This window comes from Plecotus auritus (genome assembly GCF_963455305.1).
Source record: "Plecotus auritus genome assembly, chromosome: 2".
In the NCBI taxonomy this organism is placed as follows: domain Eukaryota; kingdom Metazoa; phylum Chordata; class Mammalia; order Chiroptera; family Vespertilionidae; genus Plecotus; species Plecotus auritus.
Genome location: NC_137771.1, coordinates 86,401,453 through 86,423,896, shown reverse-complemented (window position 1 = coordinate 86,423,896; position 22,444 = coordinate 86,401,453). Strand labels below are relative to the sequence as shown.

The window sequence follows — 22,444 nt, the reverse complement described above, 5'->3', positions numbered from 1 at the left end:
GCCCAGAGAGCTTCCTGTTACAATACAGATGTCCAGGTCCCACCTGAGCCTTTTACATCAGAGTAGCTGGGGCTGAGTGCATCCCAGACCCACAGAGTGGTCTAAGGTCACAGCCAGTTTGTACCTGAGATAGAATCGCAGTCCCTGTTCCCTTGTTGGCTTCCTAGTTTTTATTGGTGTTATTTGCACTAAATTATACTGGGTGTGTGTGTGTGTGTGTGTGTGTGTGTGTGTGTGTGTGTTATAACTGGCTTCCCCCCACGCCCCGCCCCTGTCTCTCCATCCAAAGAGCTCACTAGGAGATAATTTTGTACCATTTTTGTAATAGCTAGGGAGCAAAAAACCCTCAGTGAGGCCTGATCTACATAAACTAGATCTTTAAGAAAGAAATCTCAGCTATGAAAAAATATCACACTCAGGAAACGCGCTGCGAGGCAGAGGTTAAACTGAGATCGGAGGTAGTGCTTCTGATTTGAATCCTGGTTCCTCTTCTCAGTGACCTTGTGACTGACAGGTTGTTGAGCTTCTCTCTGCTACAGTTTCCTCAACCATACATCAGGATTCAATAAAATTAAATAGTAATGCCTACCTCATAGGTAATTTGAAGATTGTTTTAAAAATTAAATTAAATGTCTGATTAAAATGCTCATCATAGTATCATTATAATGTTAGCTGATATCATTAACTTCTTATTAGTAAAGTAGAATTTACAGAAGCTTTCCCATACATTACATTTCAATATGTTGAAATATGATTCCTCTGAAAACCATTTTTGTTGCCTATTCACAACCGCTTTTCTGTTTGTGTTTTGCTTGCAGCCCTGGAAAGGAAAATATCAATGAGGCAAAGCAGAGAGGAGCTGATAAAACGAGGAGTCTTGAAGGAAATTTATGACAAAGGTAAGGGGACTGGTCCACCCTCCACGGGCTGGAAAGGTGTGCATGGAATCTGGGTGTATGTTTGTCAGAGTTGGATACAGTTTTCTGCATCACTTTATCAGGATTAAACCTGTAAAACTCCAGGCATTTTTGGAGAGAAAAGAGAATGTAGCAGACGGTGATAAAGCTGTCAGCATTATATGAGGGGGAGACACAAGCTCGCTTGTTCTCAGCATTGGAATCAAACCACAGGATGCTAAGAAAAACGACATGGCTCCAGGAATGATGCGGGTACTGCTTGTGAGCCTGCTGGTGTTCGAATACACACAGCTGGCGTGAATTTAATTGCTTAAGCTCTTTCAGACCCTGGAGTTCCCAAGACAAGTGTCAGAAATCCACAGCATCTAGAATTTCCCTAACAGATTTAAGTGACAGTCCACTTTCCTACAATAGGAGAAATCAAAGTGAGTAAAATTATAAAGTATAGCTGTACATATATGATAGTTCAAAAGTCCAATGTTCTGTGAATGTGTCCACAAGTGTTTGCCAATGAATACTGCGTGTCTTTGGCTTATTGGATTACTGCCTTTGAATCAAATGCATGGAATGGTTCACACAATATAGTAAGTATTCTTCACTCCTTTTTCTAAGAGTTCTGCTATTTTGAGTTGCACTCTCTCTTCTCTCCCAGGGCCACACATCACTTAAGGCTTTAAGTGAAATGACAGGCTGCTGATTCCAATCTTGTAATTGTCTGTTTCACATCTTCTTGTTCAGGGCTGGTGTTATTTGCTGGGCTGGATTATTAGAGCACAGTAATAATCTGCTTTAAAGATCCATCTTGATAACAAGGGTGATCCTGTAGTTCCGACAGCACAGTCCGTCTGCCCTGCTGTTGTAGGTCTTCTGCAGGCCTCGCTTGTGTTCCAGGACAAAGAGGCAGATGTGTTTCTACCTGCGGTGCCTCTCTCTGGCTCCATCTCTTTTCAGTGAGTCATTCCCTGTTCCCCTTGTGGTGCATTTCACTCATCTGTTCCTGTTACCGGGCTTCCCAGTGGCGCTGCTCGAGTATTTTCTCTTGGCACAACGTGCTGCCGAGAAATGGGACAAGCAGGAAGAGGCACCACTCTTGCCCTGCTTAGTGGCAGGGGTCTGGTACTGTTTCAAACGACCTTCTATAATCCTCAGAGCCTCCTGGGGCCAAGGAATCCCTATGGTGAGCCAGTATGTCCTGCTTCTGAGGAAGGCCACACCCAAGCACAGCTTCTCTGATTGAGTAAGCTTTCCAGGGAAAGAAAATCCATAATTTTGTCGCTTTTCTCTGATGTCTTGCTTTCTGTACAAAACCCCAAAGCCTTTCTCATACCGACCTTAATTCTTCACGCTTCATTCCAAACTCCTTTGTTCATATTCACTCCCTAGAAGAGATGGGAGATGCCTAACTACTGGTATGATCTTATATAATAAAACCCTAATATGCAAATTGACCAAATGGCCAAACAACCAGCAGAACAACTGGTTGCTATGATGTGCACTGACCACCAGGGGGCAGACGCGCAATGCAGGAGCTGCACCCTGGTGGTCATTGCGCTCCCACATGGGGAGTGCCACTCACCCAGAAGCAGGGATCACGGCTGGCAAGCACAGCAGCAGTGGCAGGAGCCTCTTCTGCCTCCACTGCAGGTGGGCAGTAAGGAGCAAGGGATCCCAGACTGCGAGAGCCCCAGACTGCAAGAGGGATGTCTGACTGCTGGCAGGCAGACATCCCCCAAGCAGTCCCAGACTGTGAGAGGGTACAGGCTGGGCTGAGGGACCCCCCCCCCCCCGCCCTGCGCAGTGTATGAATTTCATGCACTGGGCCTCTAGTCCTATCTAATAAAAGAGTAATATGCAAATTAACCATCACTCCGCTATACCCACAAGCTACACCCACCAGTCACACCCACCAGCCAATCAGGAACGAATATGCAAATAAACCCAACCAAGATGGCTGCGGCCACAGAGCAGGAGGGAGGCTTGGGTTTCCCTGGCAATGGAAGAAGCCAAGCTTTCCGCCTGCCCTTGACGGCTCAGGCCTCCACTCAAGGCTACAAAGTTTCAATTATAGAAGATACATAAACCCAAACAGAAATGGCGGCAGCCACGGAGCAAGCAGAAGGCTTGGCTCCACTCCAGACTACAAAGTTTCAACTGTAGAAGATAAATAAACCCCAGATCCCAGGGCCTCCGCTTGGGTCACCAGGGGGCGTGGCCAGCATGCAAACCACCACAGGCCCCTCACCCAGGCCACCCCACGCCCCAAGGGAACCCCCACCCTGATCCGGGACACCCTTCAGGGCAAACCAGCTGGCCTCCACCCGTGCACCAGGCCTCTATCCTATCTAATAAAAGAGTAATATGCAAATTGACCATCACTCCAACACACAAGATGGCTGCCCCCATGTGGTCAAAGATCCTGCCCCCATGTGGACACAAGATGGCCACCACAAGATGGCCAGCAGGGGAAGGCAGTTGGGAGGGACCAGGGCTGCCAGGGAGGGCAGTTGTGGGCGATCAGGCCAGCAGGGGAGGGCAGTTAGGGGTGACCAAGCCGGCAGAGGAGGGAAGTTGGGGGCGACCAGGCCTGCAGGGAAAAGCAGTTTGGGAGGGACCCAGGCCTGCAGGGGAGGGCAGTTAGGGGAAAACAGGCTGGCAGGGGAGCAGTTAAGCATCAATCAGGCTGGCAGAGGAGTGGTTAGGGGGTGATCAGGCTGGCAGGCAGAAGCGATTAGGGGCAATCAGGAAAGCAGTCAGGCGAGCAGTTGGGAGCCAGCAGTCGTGGATTGTGAGAGGGATGTCTGACTGCCCATTTATGCCCGATCCGGATCGGGCCTAAACGGGCAGTCGGACATCCCTTGAGGGGTCCCAGATTGGAGAGGGTGCAGGTTGGGCTGAGGGACACACCCCTCCCCCATGCACGAATTTCATGCACCGGGCCTCTAGTCTATATATATAAAAGCCTAAGCGACCTTCCGACCGTTCAACCATTCACCCAGTAGCTATGACGTGCAATGACCACCACGGGGCAGGTGCTCCAACTAATAGAGGAGGGAGCCCAATTTCTCAGGGAATCAGCCATGGGTTAGGTTGTTGCTGGGGCACTGTTGGCCCCGAATCTGGTTCACCTGCAACCCAGACCCAGAGAGGAGGGAGGAGGGAGCCGGTGGGCGTCCAGGTCCCAGGGGCTGGGCCTGCAGGAGGGGTCTCGCAATCCGAGAACCCTTGGAGGATGTTGGAGAGCTGGTTTCAGCCCAATCCCCACAGGCCAGGCTGGGGGACCCCACTGGTGCACGAATCCGTATATTGGGCCTCTAGTATTACATAATAAGCAACCATGTGTGCAAATAAGTTACTGTCACAACTAAAGCCCATTCAGATTCAGTTAAGTGATCCCTTCCCCTTCCTTTGTTCTTCCTACAACACTTGTATTTATTACTGTAAAACGTCAGGAATATTCTAAAGTAGAGAATACATATTACTCTAGCATTTATCATTTTCATCATGCATAACATCTGGGCCATGGTAAGCATTGCCTAAGTAACATCCTGACTTAGTAATCAAAGAGGTCAGACTGTTGGAACAAAAGCTTCATTTTATGGAGAGAGAAACATGAGGCCTGGATACTGGGGCAGGGGTGGTGCCCTGCTCATGGTTGCTTTATAGTGTACATGCAAGAACTGAATGGGAAGGAAATGAGCAGGCTGGCCCCCACCTGTCACCACACTTCCTGTTTTATTTGTGTGTCTGCTCTTTCTGCCTGGTTGTCGGCTGCCTTTACTCACTAGCATGCAAACTCCAGGGGCCTCACCAGCTTACTGCCAGACCCCCAAGCCTCAACTAATGCTTGAGCTAGGTAAAGTATTACTGTGTGGGTGATGGGGAGAAGAGAAGAATAAAGGGAATAGAATTAGAAGTCCATTGGGCATAGTACATGTAGAAGTTTATTGCTATAGGTTTTTGCTATTGGCTATAGGTTTTTCTAATAAAAGCATCTGTTTTGTGTCACTATGGATATTAATCACTTTACCTTATGTTACATTATATCAGCAGTTATGAACATGGGCCCTGGAATCAAATTGCTTGGATTCTATTCCAGTTTCACTACTGACTAGCTGTGCAACTTTAGTCAAGTTGCTTAACTTCTCTGTGCTTCTATTTCTTTATCTGAAAGTGTGGATATATTTTGAAATGAGGATTACATGAGATGATACATGTATGAGTCTGCTCAGGCTGCCATAACAAAACACCACATTCTGGGTGGCTTACACAACAGGAATTTATTTCCTCACAGTCTGGAGGCTGGATGTCTAAGACCAAGTGCCAGCAGGGTTGGTTTCTGGTGAGGCCCCTCTCCTTGGCTTGCAGGTGTGTCCTTCTCGCTAGGTCCTCACCTGGCCTTTTCTCTGTGCAAACACATTCCTGATATCTCTTTCTCTTCTTCTATGGGCATCAGTCCTATTGGATTTGGGCCCACCCTTAGGACTTCATTTAACCTTAATTACCTCCTTAAAGGCCCTTTCTCCACATACAGTCACATTGGAGTTTGGTTTCAAAATGTAATTCTTGGGCCCTAGCTGGTTTGGCTCAGTGGATAAAGCATCAGCCTGTGGACTGAAGGGTCCCAGGTTCAATTGCAGTCAAGGGCACATGCTCAGGTTGCAGGCTTGATCCACAGTAGGGTGCTTGCAGGAGGCAACCAATCAATGATTCCCTCTCATCATTGATGTTTCTATCTCTCTCTTTCTCCTTTCCTCTGTGAAATAAATAAAAATATATTAAAAAGAAATTTTTTAAAAAATATGATTCTTGGAGAAACCAAGATGGCAGCATAAGTAAACACCTGAACTTGCTGCTGCGCACAACCACTTCAAAACTACAAATAAAAACGGCCCTCATCCAGAACCACAGGAAGGCTGGCTAAGTGGAAATTCTACAACTAGAAGGGAAGCGAAAAGCACGCTGAGACTCACAAGAGGTGCGGAAGTAAAGTCCAGAGGTACAGGCCCCTCACACGCATGGAGAGGGCTGGCAACTGAGTACGTGGCTGGCTTTTTCAATCTGCAGGGAGACACAAGCTCCTGACTGCTCTGAACTCCAGTTCCGGGCAAGACTCTGGGGACCCAGACTCATACAGGGAGAAACTGGACTGTCTGGCAGCAGGCAGAACTCGAGGGCGGCTTTCTCTCAGAGGTGCTTGCAACGATTACTGCAGTACACTGACACCCCAGAGCCTCTTAGGGCAGGGCTGACAGGAAGCCATTGCTGTTTGCTCCGCCCTGAGACTCCGCCCCATCCAAGCTGTGCACAGAGGCTTTTGCATATGAATGGCCTGGTCCTTTGAAATCTAAACTTACCTAACAAACTTCAGTTGAGACAGAAAGACCCAGAACATCCAAAAGAAGGCCCAAGGCCCCACAGCAGCTAGCATTGCTTCACAGCTGGACCTCATCTGGGCACCTCCAAAACCCAAAGAAAGAAAAGGAATCTGCAGATCTCTCCATATCTCCTGCTGGGTGGCCTCAGGCAAAGGCTAAATTAGCACCTCCTTGGAGATCCAAGAGCCAGTGTACCCAGGGGTCAGAGTAGGACCATCCAGATTACAACTCCTCAGATCCATAAGAAAAACACTCAGGGGGCAGACTCAGCACCAAAGCCCCACTGAAGTAAGTCTTGCCCCATAAAGGTGTCTGAGCACAGAAGTTCTCCCATCGTAGACACAGCTGATCCTCACAACCAATTGGCCTGGAGGTAAATTCCTTCCAGTGATACCAACAACAATCAAGGCTTAACTACAACAAGACTGTGCACAGCGCCCACAAAGGGGTGCACCAAGAGTGTCCACCTCAGGTAACTGGGGAGGCTGAGCGACTGGGCCCTATAGGACACCTAGCACACAAAGCCACTCTATCAACTCAGGGAAGCAGCCAAAATGCAGACAAATAAACAGGTCACAAATGAAAGAAATGGAGGAAAGCAAACTACTGGATATAGAGTTCAAAACCACGGTTATAAGGTTTTTCAAGAACTTTCTAGAAAAGGCCAATAAATTTAGTGAGACCCTCAAGGATATGAAAAAGGACCAACTAGAAATTAAGCATACACTGACTGAAATAAAAAATAATATACAGAGATCCAGCAGCAGACTAGAGGATTGCAAGAATCAAGTCAAAGATTTGAAATACAAAGAAGCAAAAAACACCCACCAGAAAAGCCAAAAGAATCCAAAAATATGAAGATAGTATAAGGAACCTCTGGGACAACTTCAAGCGTACCAACATCCGAATTATGGGAGTGCCAGAAGAAGAGAGAGAGCAAGATACTGAAAACCTATTTGAAGAAATAATGACAGAAAACTCCCCCCCCACCCCCACCCCCACCCCACCCCCCCCCCCCCGCCGCCCCGGTGAAATAAATAGACTTACAAATCCAGGAAGCATAGAGAACCCCAAACAAAAGGAATCCAAAGAGGACCACACCAAGACACATCGTAATTAAAATGCCAAGAGCAAAAGACAAAGAGAGAATATTAAAAGCAGCAAGAGAAAAATAGTTAGTTACCTACAAGGGAGCACCCATACGATTGTCAGCTGATTTCTCAACAGAAACTATGCAGGCCAGAAGGGAGTGGCAAGAAATATTCAAAGTGATGAATAACATGAACCTACAGCCAAGATTACTCTACCCAGCAAAGCTACTATTCAGAATTGAAGGTCACATAAAGAGCTTCACAGATAAGAAAAAGCTAAAGGAGTTCATCACTGCCAAACCAGTATTATATGAAATGCTGAAAGGTATTCTTTAAGAAGAGGAAGAAGAAGAAGGAAAAGGTAAAGATAAAAATTATGAACAACAAATACATATCTATCAACAAGTGAATCTAAAAATCAAGTGAATAAAAAATCTAATGAACAGAATAATCTGGTGAATATAATAGAATCAGGGGTATAGAAAGGGAGTGGACTGACAATCCTCAAGGGGAAAGCGGTGTGGGGGGTGCGGAAAGAGACTGGACAAAAATCGTACACCTATGGATGAGGACATTGGGGGGCGGGTAAGGATGTGGGGTGGGGTGGGAACCGGGTGGAGGGGAGCTATGGGGGGAAAAAAGAGGAACAACTGTAATAATCTAAACAATAAAGATTTTTTTAAAATATTATTATTGAGGGAGAAACCAAGATGGCGGCATAGGTAAGCACCTAAACTGCTGCCTCGCACAACAATTTCAAAACTACAACTAAAAGACAGAACGGACACCATCCAGAAACACAGGAAAGCTGGCTGAGTGAAAATTCTACAACTAGAAGGAAAGAGAAAAGCTCACAGAGAATTGGAGGTACGGCAAAGGGTCTTTGTGCGCGCAGAGAGGAAGGGCGGCTGAGATCCTGGCTGACTTTCTCTGGCGGAAGGGGGAAGGAAGCCCCCGACCACACTGAACCCCAGTTCTGACTGCACTGAACCCCAGTTCCAGGCGAGCCCCTGGGGACCCACACTCTTGTGGGGGGAATCTGGACTCTCGGGCGGAGACTCGGGAGCTAGGGAAGGCAGAGGTCTGAAGGCGCGCGCGTGCGCGCAAGGGCAAGGCTGACAGGAAGCCAAGACTGTCTGCTCCGCCCTGAGACTCCACCCCATCCAAGCTGAGCACAGAGGCTATTGCAATTTGGCAAGTCTAATCCTATAAGGCTGTCTCCAGCACCGAACTTCTCCCAGCGTAGACACAGCTGATCCTTACAGCCAACTGGCCTGGAGGTCAATTCCTCCCAGTGATACCAACAACAATCAAGACTTAATTACAACAAGGCTGTACACACAGTCCACAAAGGGGTGCACCAAGAGTGTCCACCTCAGGTTAACTGGGAAGGCCAACCCACTGGGCCATATAGAAAACCTAGCACACAAATCTACCCTACCAACCCAGGGAAGCAGTGAAAATGCGGCGTCAAAGAAACAGATCACAAAAGAAAGAAATGGAGGAAAACAAACGACTGGATATAGAATTCAAAACCACGGTTATAAGACTTTTCAAGAATATCCTAGAAAAGGCCGATAAATATAATGAGACCCTTGAAGATATGAAAAAGGACCAACTAGAAATTAAACATACACTGACTGAAATAAAAAATATTATACAGAGACCCAAAAACAGACTAGAGGAACACAAGAATCAAGTCAAAGAATTGAAATACAAAGAAACAAAAAACACTCAACCGAAAAAGCAAAAAGCAAAAAAAAAAATCCAAAAAGTTGAAGATAGTGTAGGAAGACTCTGGGACAACTTCAAGCGTAACAACATCAGAATTATGGGGGTGCCAGAAGAAGAGAGAGAGCAAGATACTGAAAACCTATTGGAAGAAATAATGACAGAAAACTTCCCCCACCTGGTGAAAGAAATAGACTTACAAGTCCAGGAAGCATAGAGAACCCCAAACAAAAGGAATCCAAAGAGGACCACACCAAGACACATCATAATTAAAATGCCAAGAGCAAAAGACAAAGAGAGAATCTTAAAAGCAGCAAGAGAAAAACAGTTAATTACCTACAAGGGAGCACCCATACGACTGTCAGCTGATTTCTCAACAGAAACATTGCAGGCCAGAAGGGAGTGGCAAGAAATATTCAAAGTGATGAATAGCAAGAACCTACAACCAAGACTACTCTACCCAGCAAAGCTACTATTCAGAATTGAAGGTCAGATAAAGAGCTTCACAGATAAGAAAAAGCTAAATGAGTTCATCACCACCAAACCAGTATTATATGAAATGCTGAAAGGTATTCTTTAAGAAGAGGAAGAAGAAAAAAGTAAAGATAAAAATTATGAACAACAAATACATATCTATCAACAAGTGAACCTAAAAATCAAGTGAATTAAAAACCTGAGGAACAGAATAATCTGGTGAATATAATAGAATCAGGGGCATAGAAAGGGAGTGGACTGATAATTCTCAGGGGGAAAGGGGTATGGGGGGTTCAGGAAGAGACTGGACAAAAATCATACACCTATGGATGAGGACAGTTTGGGGGAGGTAAGGGCAGAAGGTGGGATGGGAACTGGGTGGAAGGGAGCTATGGGGGAAAAAGGAGAAACAATTGTAATAATCTGAATAAAGATTTATTAAAATAAAAAAATATATATGATTATTGGGTGGGGGTGTGACACAATTCAGTCCATAACAACATGTAAAGTTAGAATCTTAGCTATCATTCCATAAATCTCAAGAAATTGTTACCATACCATTAGCAGTAGTAGTCTCATCATTATTATCATCATTGACATTTTTTAAAACTCTTTACATGCCTTCCCCTAGGTCAGTAGGCACAGGAGTTAGGAGGGAACATCATTGTCCCCTTTAACCTGAGGTGCAGAGATCTCTCACAATGGACTTACCAATGAGTGTTTCAGGTTTCTTAGGATATATTCCTAGGAGCGGGATGACTGGGTCAAATGCGAGTTCCATTTTTAATTTCTTGAGGAAACACCACAGTGGCTGCACCAGTCTGCATTCCTGCCAGCGTTGTATTAGGGTTTCCTTCTCTCCATACCTCACCAACACTTGTCGTTGGTTGATTTGTTGATGATAGCCATTCTGACAGGTGTGAGGTAATATCTCACCCCTATGTTCATAGCAGTGCAATTTACAATTGCTAAGACTTGGAAACAGCCTAAGTGCCCATAGCATATGAGTGGATAAAAAAAAAAAAAAAAAAAAAACAACTATGGTATATTTACACAATGGAATGCTACACAGCAATAAAAAAGAAAGAACTCTTACCATTCGCAACAGCATGGATGGACCTGGAGAGTATTATGCTGAGCAAAATAAGTCAGTCAGAGAGAGATAAGTATCACATGATCTCTCCCAGATGTGGAATCTAATGAACCAAATAAATTTATGATCAAAAATAGACCCAAAGCCACAGAAGCATGAACAGACTGTTGAACCTCAGAGGGGAGGCAGAGGAGGGTGGGTGGGAAAATATCAACCAAAGAACTTACATGCATATATGCATAACCCGTGGACGGGGTGGTGAGGGCCTGGGAGGGGGAGATAGGAGTGGGCTGGAAGAGGTTAATTGGGGGAAAAGGAGGACCTATGTAATACTTTCTACAATAAAGATTAACAGAAAGGAAAAAAGTGGTCTTACCAATGTCAGTGGCTGAGGAGAACCCAGCCCCCTGAGGCCTGGTTTAATGTCTTTCTCATGCCTCCAACCTGCCTCCCCTCAGTCTCCAAATGGGTTGTTTTCCTGTCATTCATTCTTTTCTTTCTACGACATCATTCACCTCACTGTATCTGGGATTCTTATGGCTAAAACAAATTAAATTATTGCACACCCTGAGTGAAGAGCAAGTGGCAAAGAGACCTTAGTCCTTTTTCACACTGTTCATTTCAAAGATAAATTTCCTAGATTTGAAGAAGACATTCCATATGCCTGGCTGGCAATTACTCATTTTGCACCGCCTCTTGTGTTAGCAAATGTGACTCTAGTTACCTGGCAGCAGAATGGTGTCCACCAGAGATGTGTGTTCCCGACAGTGGCCCACTGACTTGTCACTCCTGTGTCAGCCGGTCGCTGAGTGCAGCCACGAGGCCCCCTCCTCACGCTGCAGTCACATTCTTTTGTGCTAACATGGTAGAAAGCAGTTTAACTTTGGTAGATAATCTTTTCTCTTCTAACTTCCTCATATTATTGATTTTGCTTAGTAATAACCCATTCATTCATTGAAAGGATAAAAATACACTATAGTGATTTGTAATTTGTAACTTTGGGGGCAGCAGGGTGAACTCAGAATTAATGTGGTTTTATTTCTCTGCTAGAGCTCCTCCCATTCTTGATATTTTTCTCAGCAGGTTAAAATCCCAAACCAATCCCAAACTGGGCCATAAATTCAAATCAGGCAAAATGAGAGCTTGGGTTGAAGAGGAAGTGTTATCCCAAGTGTCTATAGCAGTGAGTACAGGAATTCCTCACTTAATACAATAGGTCAGAAGTGGGGGGCATAAGCTAGTCAGTGGCTTGTATTTTTTAATTGGTTTATACGTAAAATCCCATAAGTTTAGCGTCCAAAGGAGCTTTAGATTAAAGTTTGAAAACCAGAGAAAATCATTTTATCTTTGATGTACTGAGACCATGTAAGAATGTGACCATCTTTGAAAACTATATAATAAAAAATTTTTAAATTATGTTAGTTGTGATGTGTATAGGAGCATAAAATTATAAATTGTTTTTCTCCCATTTTCTAAATTTTCCAGAATACTTATATTGCAGTGGGGTGAGGTTCAAACATTAAATATAAAAATGTTAAATCAATGCTGGAACATAATCTATAATTTGATGGACAGTTTATTTTTAACTGTTCATCCCCAATCTCATGGCCTATTTGTTTGTGAACTAAAACTCAAGGATTCCCCTACGCTCCTGGGACATTCATTGGTTTATTCAGCAAATTGGTGTCGAGCTATAGTGATAACCAAAAGAGTGAAATCCTCACCTTCACAGAGTTCACATGCTACTACAGGGAATAATTAAACAAGCATGTGATATATTGTCAAGGAATGATAAACACTGTAAGAAAATAAAGCAGCAGGCTAAAGAGACAGACTCAGAGGGAGAATGATGATTTTAGGTAAACTAGTGGCCCGGTGCACAAAATTCGTGCATGGGGTGTCCCTCAGCCTGGCCTAAATTTTCTCCAAACTGGGACCCCCTTGAGGGATGTCTGACTCACAATCCGGGACCGCTGGCTCCTAGCTGCTCACATGCCTGCCTGCCTGATCACCCCTAACCACTCTACCTGCTGACCTGCTTGCCCCCAAATGCCCCCCCGCCAGCCTTCTCGCTCCCAACTGGCCCCCCTTGCTGGCCTGATCACCCCCAACTGCCACCCGCCGTCCTGCTTGCCCCCTCCTGCTCACCCCTGCCAACCTGCTCGCCCCCAACTGCCCTCCCCTCCTGGCCTCATAGACCCTAACTGCCTCAGCCTCAGCCCCGCCACCATGGCTTTGTCTGGAAGGACATCCAGAAGGTCTCCTGGTCTAATTAGCATATTACCCTTTTATTAGTATAGATGCAATTTACTGGAAGAGGTGATATTTGGACAGAGACCTAAATGAAAAAGGTCAGTAGCTGAAACAGCAGCATTGGTCCTACTGCTACTTCAGAACAAATTGTAACCTAATTCATGAGCTCTTTAGTTCTTTAACTCAGTGTTTCTTTAAAATTAAAACCTCTGTATTGCATTTGCCTCTCTCAGTTCTTATAAATCAGAGCACATCACCCCTGCTCAGAGCCTGCAGTGGCTCCACATTTAAAAGAAATTCCAAGTTCCCAGGACAGTACGAAGCCCTCCACGCCTGGCTCTCCAACCCCTAAGTTGCTTCAACTCTCTGGCCCTACCTCCTGGTAACCATCTCTCTGTGGCATCTCTCCATCCCTGCTGTCCAGCCCTAGAGGTTGGCATTGGCCACGCCCTCTTCCCAGAATCCTCTTCCCCAGATCTCCATCCACATGGTTCACTTCTTTTTCAGTCTTTGCTCAGATGTCACCTTCTCAATGAAGCTTACCCCAGGACCACCAGATTTTAAGTTGCCACCTCCTTCCCTCAGTCCTCAGTCCTCTGTCTCTGCTCTACTGTTTTCTTTTTCCCTTATCACCTTCAAACATGCTCTATAAATTGTTTATCATGCTCATCTTTTTCTCATCTGTCTCTTCTTATTGAAATGAAAGTTCCACCAGGCCAGGCAGGATCTTCGTCTGGTTTGTTCACTGATATAGTCCAAGTGCCTAAGACGGTGCCTGGGACAGAGTTGATGCTCAGTAAATGTTCACTGACAGAACAACACAGGCAGCAGACTCGCAGCTCTCTGCAGGCTCCCGTGACGTGGTTTATTCGCCCATGTGGCAACATCGAGAACACTAGGAACTCGCATCCCCCTGGCTTATTCAGTTTTATGGTTCATGAAACTTTATTGCCCATTATTTTAATAGACACTATTATGTCATTTGTTTATTTATGTATATGGATGCTAAATACTCTACATTCAAGTAGTGGCTTTTCAGTGATACAGAGAAAAATCTCCTGAGAACAGGGGACTGTTTGGCCATGAGTAAAATAGTAATGGCATTTCTTGGACTTAACAAGGATCTCAGGAGGTCATGTGGCCTAGCTCCTGTGATGTTTCCAGCGTGGAGATGAAGGAGCTGAAGCCCAGCAAGGTTGTGACCCGCCTGAGGGTGCAGAGCCAGTGTGTGTGGACTCTGAACACCCCGCTAAGACCGCATGTCCTCCATTTGAAACTTATAGGAACCCAGAAAATCTTTGTAATATGTGGCCTAATGGTAGTCAGAGGATCTTAATAAACATCACTATTAGGTTATTGCAAATCATTTCTACGAATAAACATAATGGTGTGATTAAAAACTATTAGGGATAACAAAGGCAATTGTACTGTAGTTTGACCACTAGGTTTCCTATGAAACCTCAATTCTATCACAGTGTCACTCACTTCATATAGTGTGGTATATGTAATGCACATGAATATATATGCCACTGGTCAGGGGGAGGAGAGAGAGGAGACCATCTCTCTACCATGACTGAGATGACACTGCCATGCACATCATACACGTCCACCCCCTGGATGGGAGTGTGGCAGCCATGGTGATACAGGTGAGGCCACGCAACTCACCTGTGGTTTCTGCTGCAGTCACACCTAGACCTGGGGGAGAAGATCGGCACGGAGAACAGAATTGACATGTGCCAATGAGCAACTTCAGTTTCCACTAGGTGCTGGGAATTAGAGATAGCATTTCACAGCAAATAATGAAGTGCAATGAGGTATGCTTTTTCCCCCTTAATCAAGTTAGAGCAGCATTTTAGAAAGTGTTAATTTTAATTATAAACACAAGCAGAAGCTCCCTGAATGGACAACTCTTTTATGCAGAGGCTGCATTTTCTGTTCTTGGCAGTCAAGAAAAAAGAGCCTGATATTCACATTAGAAGGTCAACAATTTTTTTAATATAAAAATAATTCTCTGTATCGAAAGAGACAATGTAGTCAGCTTGAGCCTTCTGAAATCCTATTCTTTATCTGGTTTCCCAGATGTGCCAACTTTTAAAAGTCCTAGAAGTTTATGGGAAATGCTTTTCACAACCTCTACCAGGCAGTTATTTTGTCACATGTGTAGCCGTTATTGATGTCTCACCTAGAAATGGCATGTTCTGAAAGCTGTGATTTCGAGTAACGGTGAGAAAATGAAGAGGGTTTACTTTCAGCATCAGTGACATGTAATCATTGCGTAGCACCTGGTACAACAAATTGTCTCTAGTCAGGGAGCTGCAAAGCGGTTTAAGCAATAAGAGGATAAAGAGAACTTGAGACCAAAATTCTCATAAGCAACCCTGTTCTTTCAGAAAATCATTATCCCAAGCCAAAAAAAAAAAAGTAATGAAATTATTATTCGAGCAATGAGCAAGCATTCTCCAGTAAGTTGATTCACCTCCTGCATTTTTGTTGAATAACTCTTATCTTGCAGGCGCCAGTCTGGGCGCCAGGAATACCAGAAGGGACAGCCGGGCTCTCCTGGCTAACAGAACACACAGCCCTGAGAACAGGCTCGGGCACTCAGCAATTCTGTGGGGAAGATACAGGAGGCATCACTCACCCATGCCGGGAGACTTAGGGAAGGCATCCTGCAGGGAGTGGTGTCTTAGAGGAGTCCTGAAATATGATAATGGTTAGCTTAGAGAAGATGGGACAGGTAGCAGGGATGTTACATGTGACATCACATATGAAGGACCAGCACATATGAAGGCACCAGGCTGGGATAAGTGAAAGAGTGTCCAGTGTGTCTGGAAGGTGAGGGTGAGTGGGGGTAGATGGTGCAGGCAGGGAAATTATTAGGTGTTTATTCCTTTTCCTTAGAGCAGCCGGGAGCTTTGGGGGGGAGGGGTTCTGCATGATCATATTTGCAGCCTCATCACTCTACCTATGGGGAGAAGGTCTTGGAGGGAGACCAAGACATGAGTCAGATGAGTTAGCAGACTGTTGTGGGATTCAGCTGACATGATGGTAGGCGGCAGGAAGGAGGGTAGCAGGGCTGTGGGGGGCGGGAAGGACACACTGGAGAATAGATGATGGAGTCAAGAGGGCTCTGTGACTGCTTAGATGGCGAGTGCCTGAGTGGGTTAAGGCATGGCTGATACGCAGGACTCTGGCTGGGGTGCACAGCGACATTCTGAGCTGAGAACCCAAGAGAAGTGAGCTTAGGACACAAAACATTGTGATGGTTTGGCCCCATGGGGTTTATGTCCAAATGTCTAGGCAGACCACTGAATACACTGATCTGAGCTCAAGAGGCAGATCTGGGTTGGAGATACAGGATTGGAATTGTCCTGTGTAAATCATCATGATGTCATCTACATTACTGACATTTCTTGAAGATGTAGAATGAGAAAATGAGTGGCCCTGATAGAAAACGCCATGGAAACCCAGCACTGAATGATCTGGGAATGAAAAAAATGGCCTGGGAGTAAGAAAAACCCTCAAAGACTGAAAGGTGCCCCCAAACTGGGAAGTAAACCAGAAATGTATAGCATTACGGAAGCCAGGACAAGAGGCTGTGGTTCAATGATTGGAGGGTGGATGAGAAAAGGTCCAAAGTGTCAAATGAAGGCACGCCTAACAGGGCTGAGAAGTGACCTTTTGATTATTTTCATGCTGCTTAATTGTAGCCTCTTTAGTTACCTGTGAAGCCAGTATACAGTCAGCAGCATGTACGTTAAAATGCTTCTGCTTTCGGGCAATAAAAACCCTCCTCCGAGGAGGCTGAAGCAGTAAGCAATTGTAGACTAATGATCTTTATGTGTTTTGTCCTCTAAAGTATTCCAAATGCTTTGAGCAACGCCTGGCATTTGTCACTACTTACTTAGTATTTATTGCATGAATGGGTGGGTTGGTGGGTGAGTGAGTCAGTGAGCAAATCTCACATAATAAAGTCCAGTGACAGGACGGCTCCGGGGTTGGTTAACTGATCACCGTGGGTAAGGGAGCCATCCACGGGACGCAGCCCCTCAGAGTAACATGGTGGCTGCAGTCGATTCGGCATTGCATGAGACACAATATCCGGAGGATCTTGGCATCTCTTTCTAAGAGCAAGAAAAGCTAGCCCAGAAGCCTCTCCAGGCTTGCTCTCGTTTCTCATTGACCAGGATTTTAGGAGATAACCACTAGATCTTTTGTGCCCTATTTTGACAGTTGTGTCCATTAAACCTGTGTTGTAGGGGCAGTCGACTCGGAAGAGCTGCTGCCTGCTGTGACTTATCCTTGGAAAATCCACCCCAATACCACCCTTTCTAATGGCCTATCCTGCACCCCTTCTGTGAATTCAAGGCAGGGCAGGGGACCTTGGGCATGGCGGGCATCCCTGCTCCACCGACGTGCCCACAGCCTTCTTATGCTTGGTCCCTCACAGCCACTGAGCTGCACTGGCGTGTGTCACTAGAAAGCAAGGCGAACTTTGGAAGGCTGGTAGCTAATAAAAGGGAAGCTGTACAGGCTTAGAAAACCTTTCCTGACTTCATGCTTTTGCCTAGGGTTCGTGTGAGTCAGAGGGACCTTAACCCACATGAATATCTGTAAGACGACAGCACTCTCTCAGGAGCCCAAGCCCAGGCTTCTGGTCCCGGCTTCCTCATTGTTTATCTGCACAAAGTGCAGGACAGCTTTTCATCTTTTTGGACCTGCTTTCTGTGGATCCTAGACCGCTCCCGCTGACAAGGCCGTGCTTCCCCTGAATCCCCTCTCACTATTCCCAGCCCAGGGTGCTCGACTGAAGGCATCTGCTACCAACCAGGTGGCCCTCCTAGTGTCTGGATGTACCCATGGACTGCAGACCCTTCGACTCCATTCTGCCCGGCTTGTTCTCATAGGGCTGTTGGAGGATCAAAGGACACATCCCAATCTGGGCTTTTTGCCTGTTTCCCAGAGTAAGTGCTCAGTAAATGTTAGCAATGATCTCCCAGACACCTGTCCTCTTCTCCGCAGGGATGCCTGCCTTCCCCAGCCCGCCTCCCCTTCACCTGAGCCCAGGCTCTCCCCAGTTCTGCCCGGGGAATCTGAGATTCCACTATAAGACATCAGGACATCTCTGAAGGCCATGCCCACCTGCGTAGTCCTGTGTTGCTGCTCACATGTCACCCGTCCCCACACCCAGGCTTCCCACCACTGTGGTTTCCTTAAAGGAAATATTATCCACTACACTGACCACTTGTGGTGATGTGGACCCCTGCATTGGCAGCGTTTTAACCTCTCAGTTCCAGAAGTGGGTTCGCCTTTGCGTGTGCATTAAGCCCGTTGTGTGATTGTCACCTCTGCCTGGAGTGGTGCTGTCCAGTGGCATTCTCGGCAGTCGTGGACATGCTGTCACCTGTGCTGGCCAGGACAGCAGCCACCAGCCAGGTGGGTGCTTGAGCACTTCAGAGGTCTCCAATCTGATTGAGGAACTGCACTTTAAAGCTGTTTAATTTTAGCTAACTTAGCCGCATGTGCCTAGTGGGTACGCGCTTGGAGAGCTCAGCTGGAGAAGCAGAGCTGCTTGTGTTTGGAAATGGCCAGCCCCTATCGCTCCCCTCCCCCAACTCCAGACATTAGGGATTGTTAACATCTTGCATTGCAGCCTTGGCCAAGCTGCCCTGTTACCTATGGCATCTGCAACCAGCCAGGTGGTCCTCCTAGTGTCTGATATACCCATGGACTGCACAACAATGTGTGGTTCTGTAAGAGTCACACTGTCATATACATAACAGCATAGGAGAGAGACTGGGACATTTTGTTCATTTTATATTCAGTCCCTGTTCCAGTTGCATTTTTTTATATCAAAATGTCCAGGAATAGCAAGAGGGTAAACCCTCTTTCAGCTATAAACCTTAGAGCCAGAGTTATTACTTGGAAACTAGAGGTCTGGTGCACGAATTCGTGCACCAGTGGGGTCCCTTGGCCTGGCCTGCAGGATCGGGCCCAAGCCTGCTCTCTGACATCCCCCGAGGGGGTACCGGATTGCGAGAGGGTGCAGGCTAGGCTGAGGGACCCCATCAGGTGCATGATCGGGGCTGGGGAAGGACCACGGGAGGGCTCCATGGTATGTCTGGCCCATCTCGCTCAGTCCTGATCTGCCGGACCCCAGCAGCAAGCTAACTTACCAGTCGGAGGAGTGTCTGACCCCTGGTCGTCAGTGCATGTCATAGCGACTTGTCTACTGGTCAACTGTCTGCCCCCTGGTGGTCAGTGCATGTCATAGTGAGCAGTTGAGCGGCCTTAGCATATCAATAGCATATTACGCTTTGATTGGTTGAGCCGATGACCAGACACTTAGCATATTAGGCTTTTATTATATAGGATTATGATCATAGCCATCAAATTTACATTATAGATTATGTAAGAACCTATGAGCTTGGTGTGAATTTGGTGAGGAGGCTTAACTGAACCCAAGAGAGATGAAAGAAACACCTTTGGGAGACAGACACCACAATTTGACATGGTGAGATATTTGTGGCTGGAGATGCAGTGAGAATCCCCGTGAGCAGTGGTTGGTTGACCATGGTCCAGTAGAAGGCAGCAAATGCTGACAAGCCAGCAGGAAATAGCTACAGGGAAATACAGCTGAAACAAGTTATGCACAGGCAATGTCTTGCCCACTTTTGTGCTAGGAAGTCATTGCTATTCACATATTTAATTTGACAAAAGCTTCTGAACAAGGGGGAGAAGACTATTAACATCCAAATAGGATATTAAATCCAGAACAATAGCAATACTTTAAAAAGCAGGTGATTCTCCAAGCACTGAAACCTGTCCCATCCTATTGCATGTATGAAATCATTCACAGTATCACAGAACCAATTAAATTCTTAGATTTAAATAGTTTACACAGATTTCAAGGTAGGAGGTCCAAAATGATTCTGAGTCATGAAGATGCCTATATCAGACAGTAAGAAACCTCATCGCTCTTGCAAAACTGCCCCTGCATCTAAGCTGGTCAGAAAAATCCAAAGACTTCTGGCTACAAATAGAGATAAAAGATAAACCGGAAGATTCACTAACTTGTGGATTTTGAAAGTATAGGTTCCCTGCAGTGTCTGCCTTAAATCCCAGTGATGCACAGATCTCTCTCTCTCTCTCTCTCTCTCTCTCTCTCTCTCTCTCTCTCTCTCTCTCTTTCTCTCTCTCTTTCACACACACACACACACACACACACACACACACACACACACAGAATGACTTTTCCTACTGGGAAAGAAAATGCACCAGAAGCGTGAAAAAAAAAAAAAAGTCATATTTGTTTTTGCAACTAAATCTTTAAATTTGTCTTTTTAAATGCTTGAGGGTCAAATACATTAATTATCAAATAAGCAATATCTAATAGAAAAGTATTGCTTTCTATGTATGTTTAAAATACTACAAAATAATATTTGTAGCATCATTTAGTTTAATCACATCAACTCCCTGAACTCAGGAAAAATGAAGAAAATATCCTCAGTGAAAGTCAACAAATATCAGGGAGCCATTTCCAACTTCTAGGTTGAAAGCTTTTTAATCATTTAATAAAATCCTTAAATAAATTATTTCTTAGCTAACTCTTGCTTGGTACATCATTTCACTGGCTATGAGAACTGCTAGTAGCTTTAATTGCAAACATTTAAAATATTACTGGGATTAGCAGAAGCTTTTACAGTCACGTGCCACTTAATGATGTTCAGTCAACAATGGACCACATTGTATATGTTTCTCCCATGCTGCCTCTCCTCCTCCTGTAAAGCAGTGCAGTGTATATGTCCGTCTTGCTCCTTCTCCGGAGCAGTGAGGAATCAATTCAGTGATCGCTGCCCACTACCTGGAGCCCTAGGCAAAGGTGTTGAGGAAGCAGCACTCATAGATGGCCCAGCAGGCACTGAGCGCTCCATTACCAAGACCATGGCCATGGCTTTGCTGTTGGTCTCAATAAGCCATGCGTTGCATAGCTGACGTTTCTGTTCACCACACATACAGCAGTGGTTTCATAAGGTTCTAATGGAGCTGGAAATTTCCTATTGCCTAGTGACATCAGAGCTCCATGCATCACTCACCTGTCTGGTGATGCGGGTAAGCACACCTACTGCTGCCAGCCATGTAGAACGCAGCACATGCGGTTATGTACAGTCCATACTACTTGGTAATGATAATAAACGAGTATGTTACTGCTTTATGTATTTACTATACTATGCTTTTTATTAGTATTTTAGCGTGTATTCTTTCTACTCATAAAAAGAAAGTTTGCTGTAAAACAGTATGCCATGTTATTCCGGCAGCAGCCTCAGACCTCTCGTGTGTACCATGTTTCTTGATTGCATCATTATCTCTTGTGCTTGATTTGAACTTGTGTTGTTTTATAATTTTAGTGTAGCCTAAGTGCGCAAGGTTTATGAAGTCTATGCAGGGTACAGTAATGTCCTAGGCCAGTGGTTGGCAAACTCATTAGTCAACAGAGCAGCAAACCATGGCTCGCGAGCCGCATGTGGCTCGCGAGCTGCAGTTTGCAGACCACTGTCCTAGGCCTTCCCATTCACTCACCAGTCACTCACAGACTCATCCAGAGCAACTTCCAGTCCTGCCAGCTCCGTTCATAAGTGCCCCATACAGGTGTACTAGCTTTTTATCTTATACCATATTTTTACTGCACCTTTTCTATGTTTGGATACCCAAATACTTACCATTGTGTTATAATTGCCTACAGTATTCAATAGAGTAACATGCTATACAGACGTGTAGCTAGGAGCAATAAGCTATACCATGTATCCTTGGTGGGTAGTGAGCTGTACCATCTAGCTCTATATTGGGCACTCTGTGATGTTTGAACATCATTGTAATTGCCCAAGAACGCATTTCTCAGAGCATGTTGCTGTTGTTAAGGAGGGAATGACTGTGTAGTGTTGCTAAAATGATACCTTTGTGAGTTACAAAGCAATGGCAATGCTCAACGGGTGGATTTTTTTCCTAAAAAGAAATGGGTGAAGTCTGTTTCACGGCTCACTGGGATCAGGACTGCACCACCAGAGAGTTCATCCTCTGAAGGAACTCTCAGCTCTGGGATCCTCATGAACATGTGCTTTCGGTCAGAGAGCATACCTGGGAAGCTAACATGAAAACATGAAATAGGCTGGACAGCACTCTCATCTCAAAGGGAAAAACAACTAGCAAATGCTCGCATTAGGCTCTTCATACCAACCTCACAAAGATAAGTATTTGCTTTAACATAGGTGTCCGCACTTCTTTATTTTGCTTTCATTACAATTAACCCTTGAGCAACACGGATTTGAACTGCACAAGTTTACTCATAAATGTATTTTGTTGTTCAATAAATATTGTACATGTATTTTCTCTTACAATTTTCTTAACATTTTCTCTAGCTTACTTTATTGAAAGAATACAGTATATAATACATATAACATACAAAATATGTGTCAATCGATTGTTTGTTATCGATAAGGCTTCCAGTCAACA

The 22,444-nt window shown here is 45.3% G+C and overlaps 1 protein-coding gene across 11 annotated transcripts in view; it reads left to right on the top strand.

Annotated features, from left to right (window-relative positions):
- Positions 1–22,444, top strand: part of PHACTR1 (phosphatase and actin regulator 1) — a gene marked incomplete at its 5' end in the record, with an annotated part of 573,950 nt that overhangs the window by 447,610 nt on the left and 103,896 nt on the right. For all 11 annotated transcript variants that reach the window (XM_080657408.1, XM_080657410.1, XM_080657416.1 and 8 more), the window contains one exon: positions 819–899. In XM_080657408.1, coding sequence (XP_080513534.1) covers positions 819–899 — 81 coding nt within the window. The remainder of the gene's footprint in view (positions 1–818; positions 900–22,444) is intronic.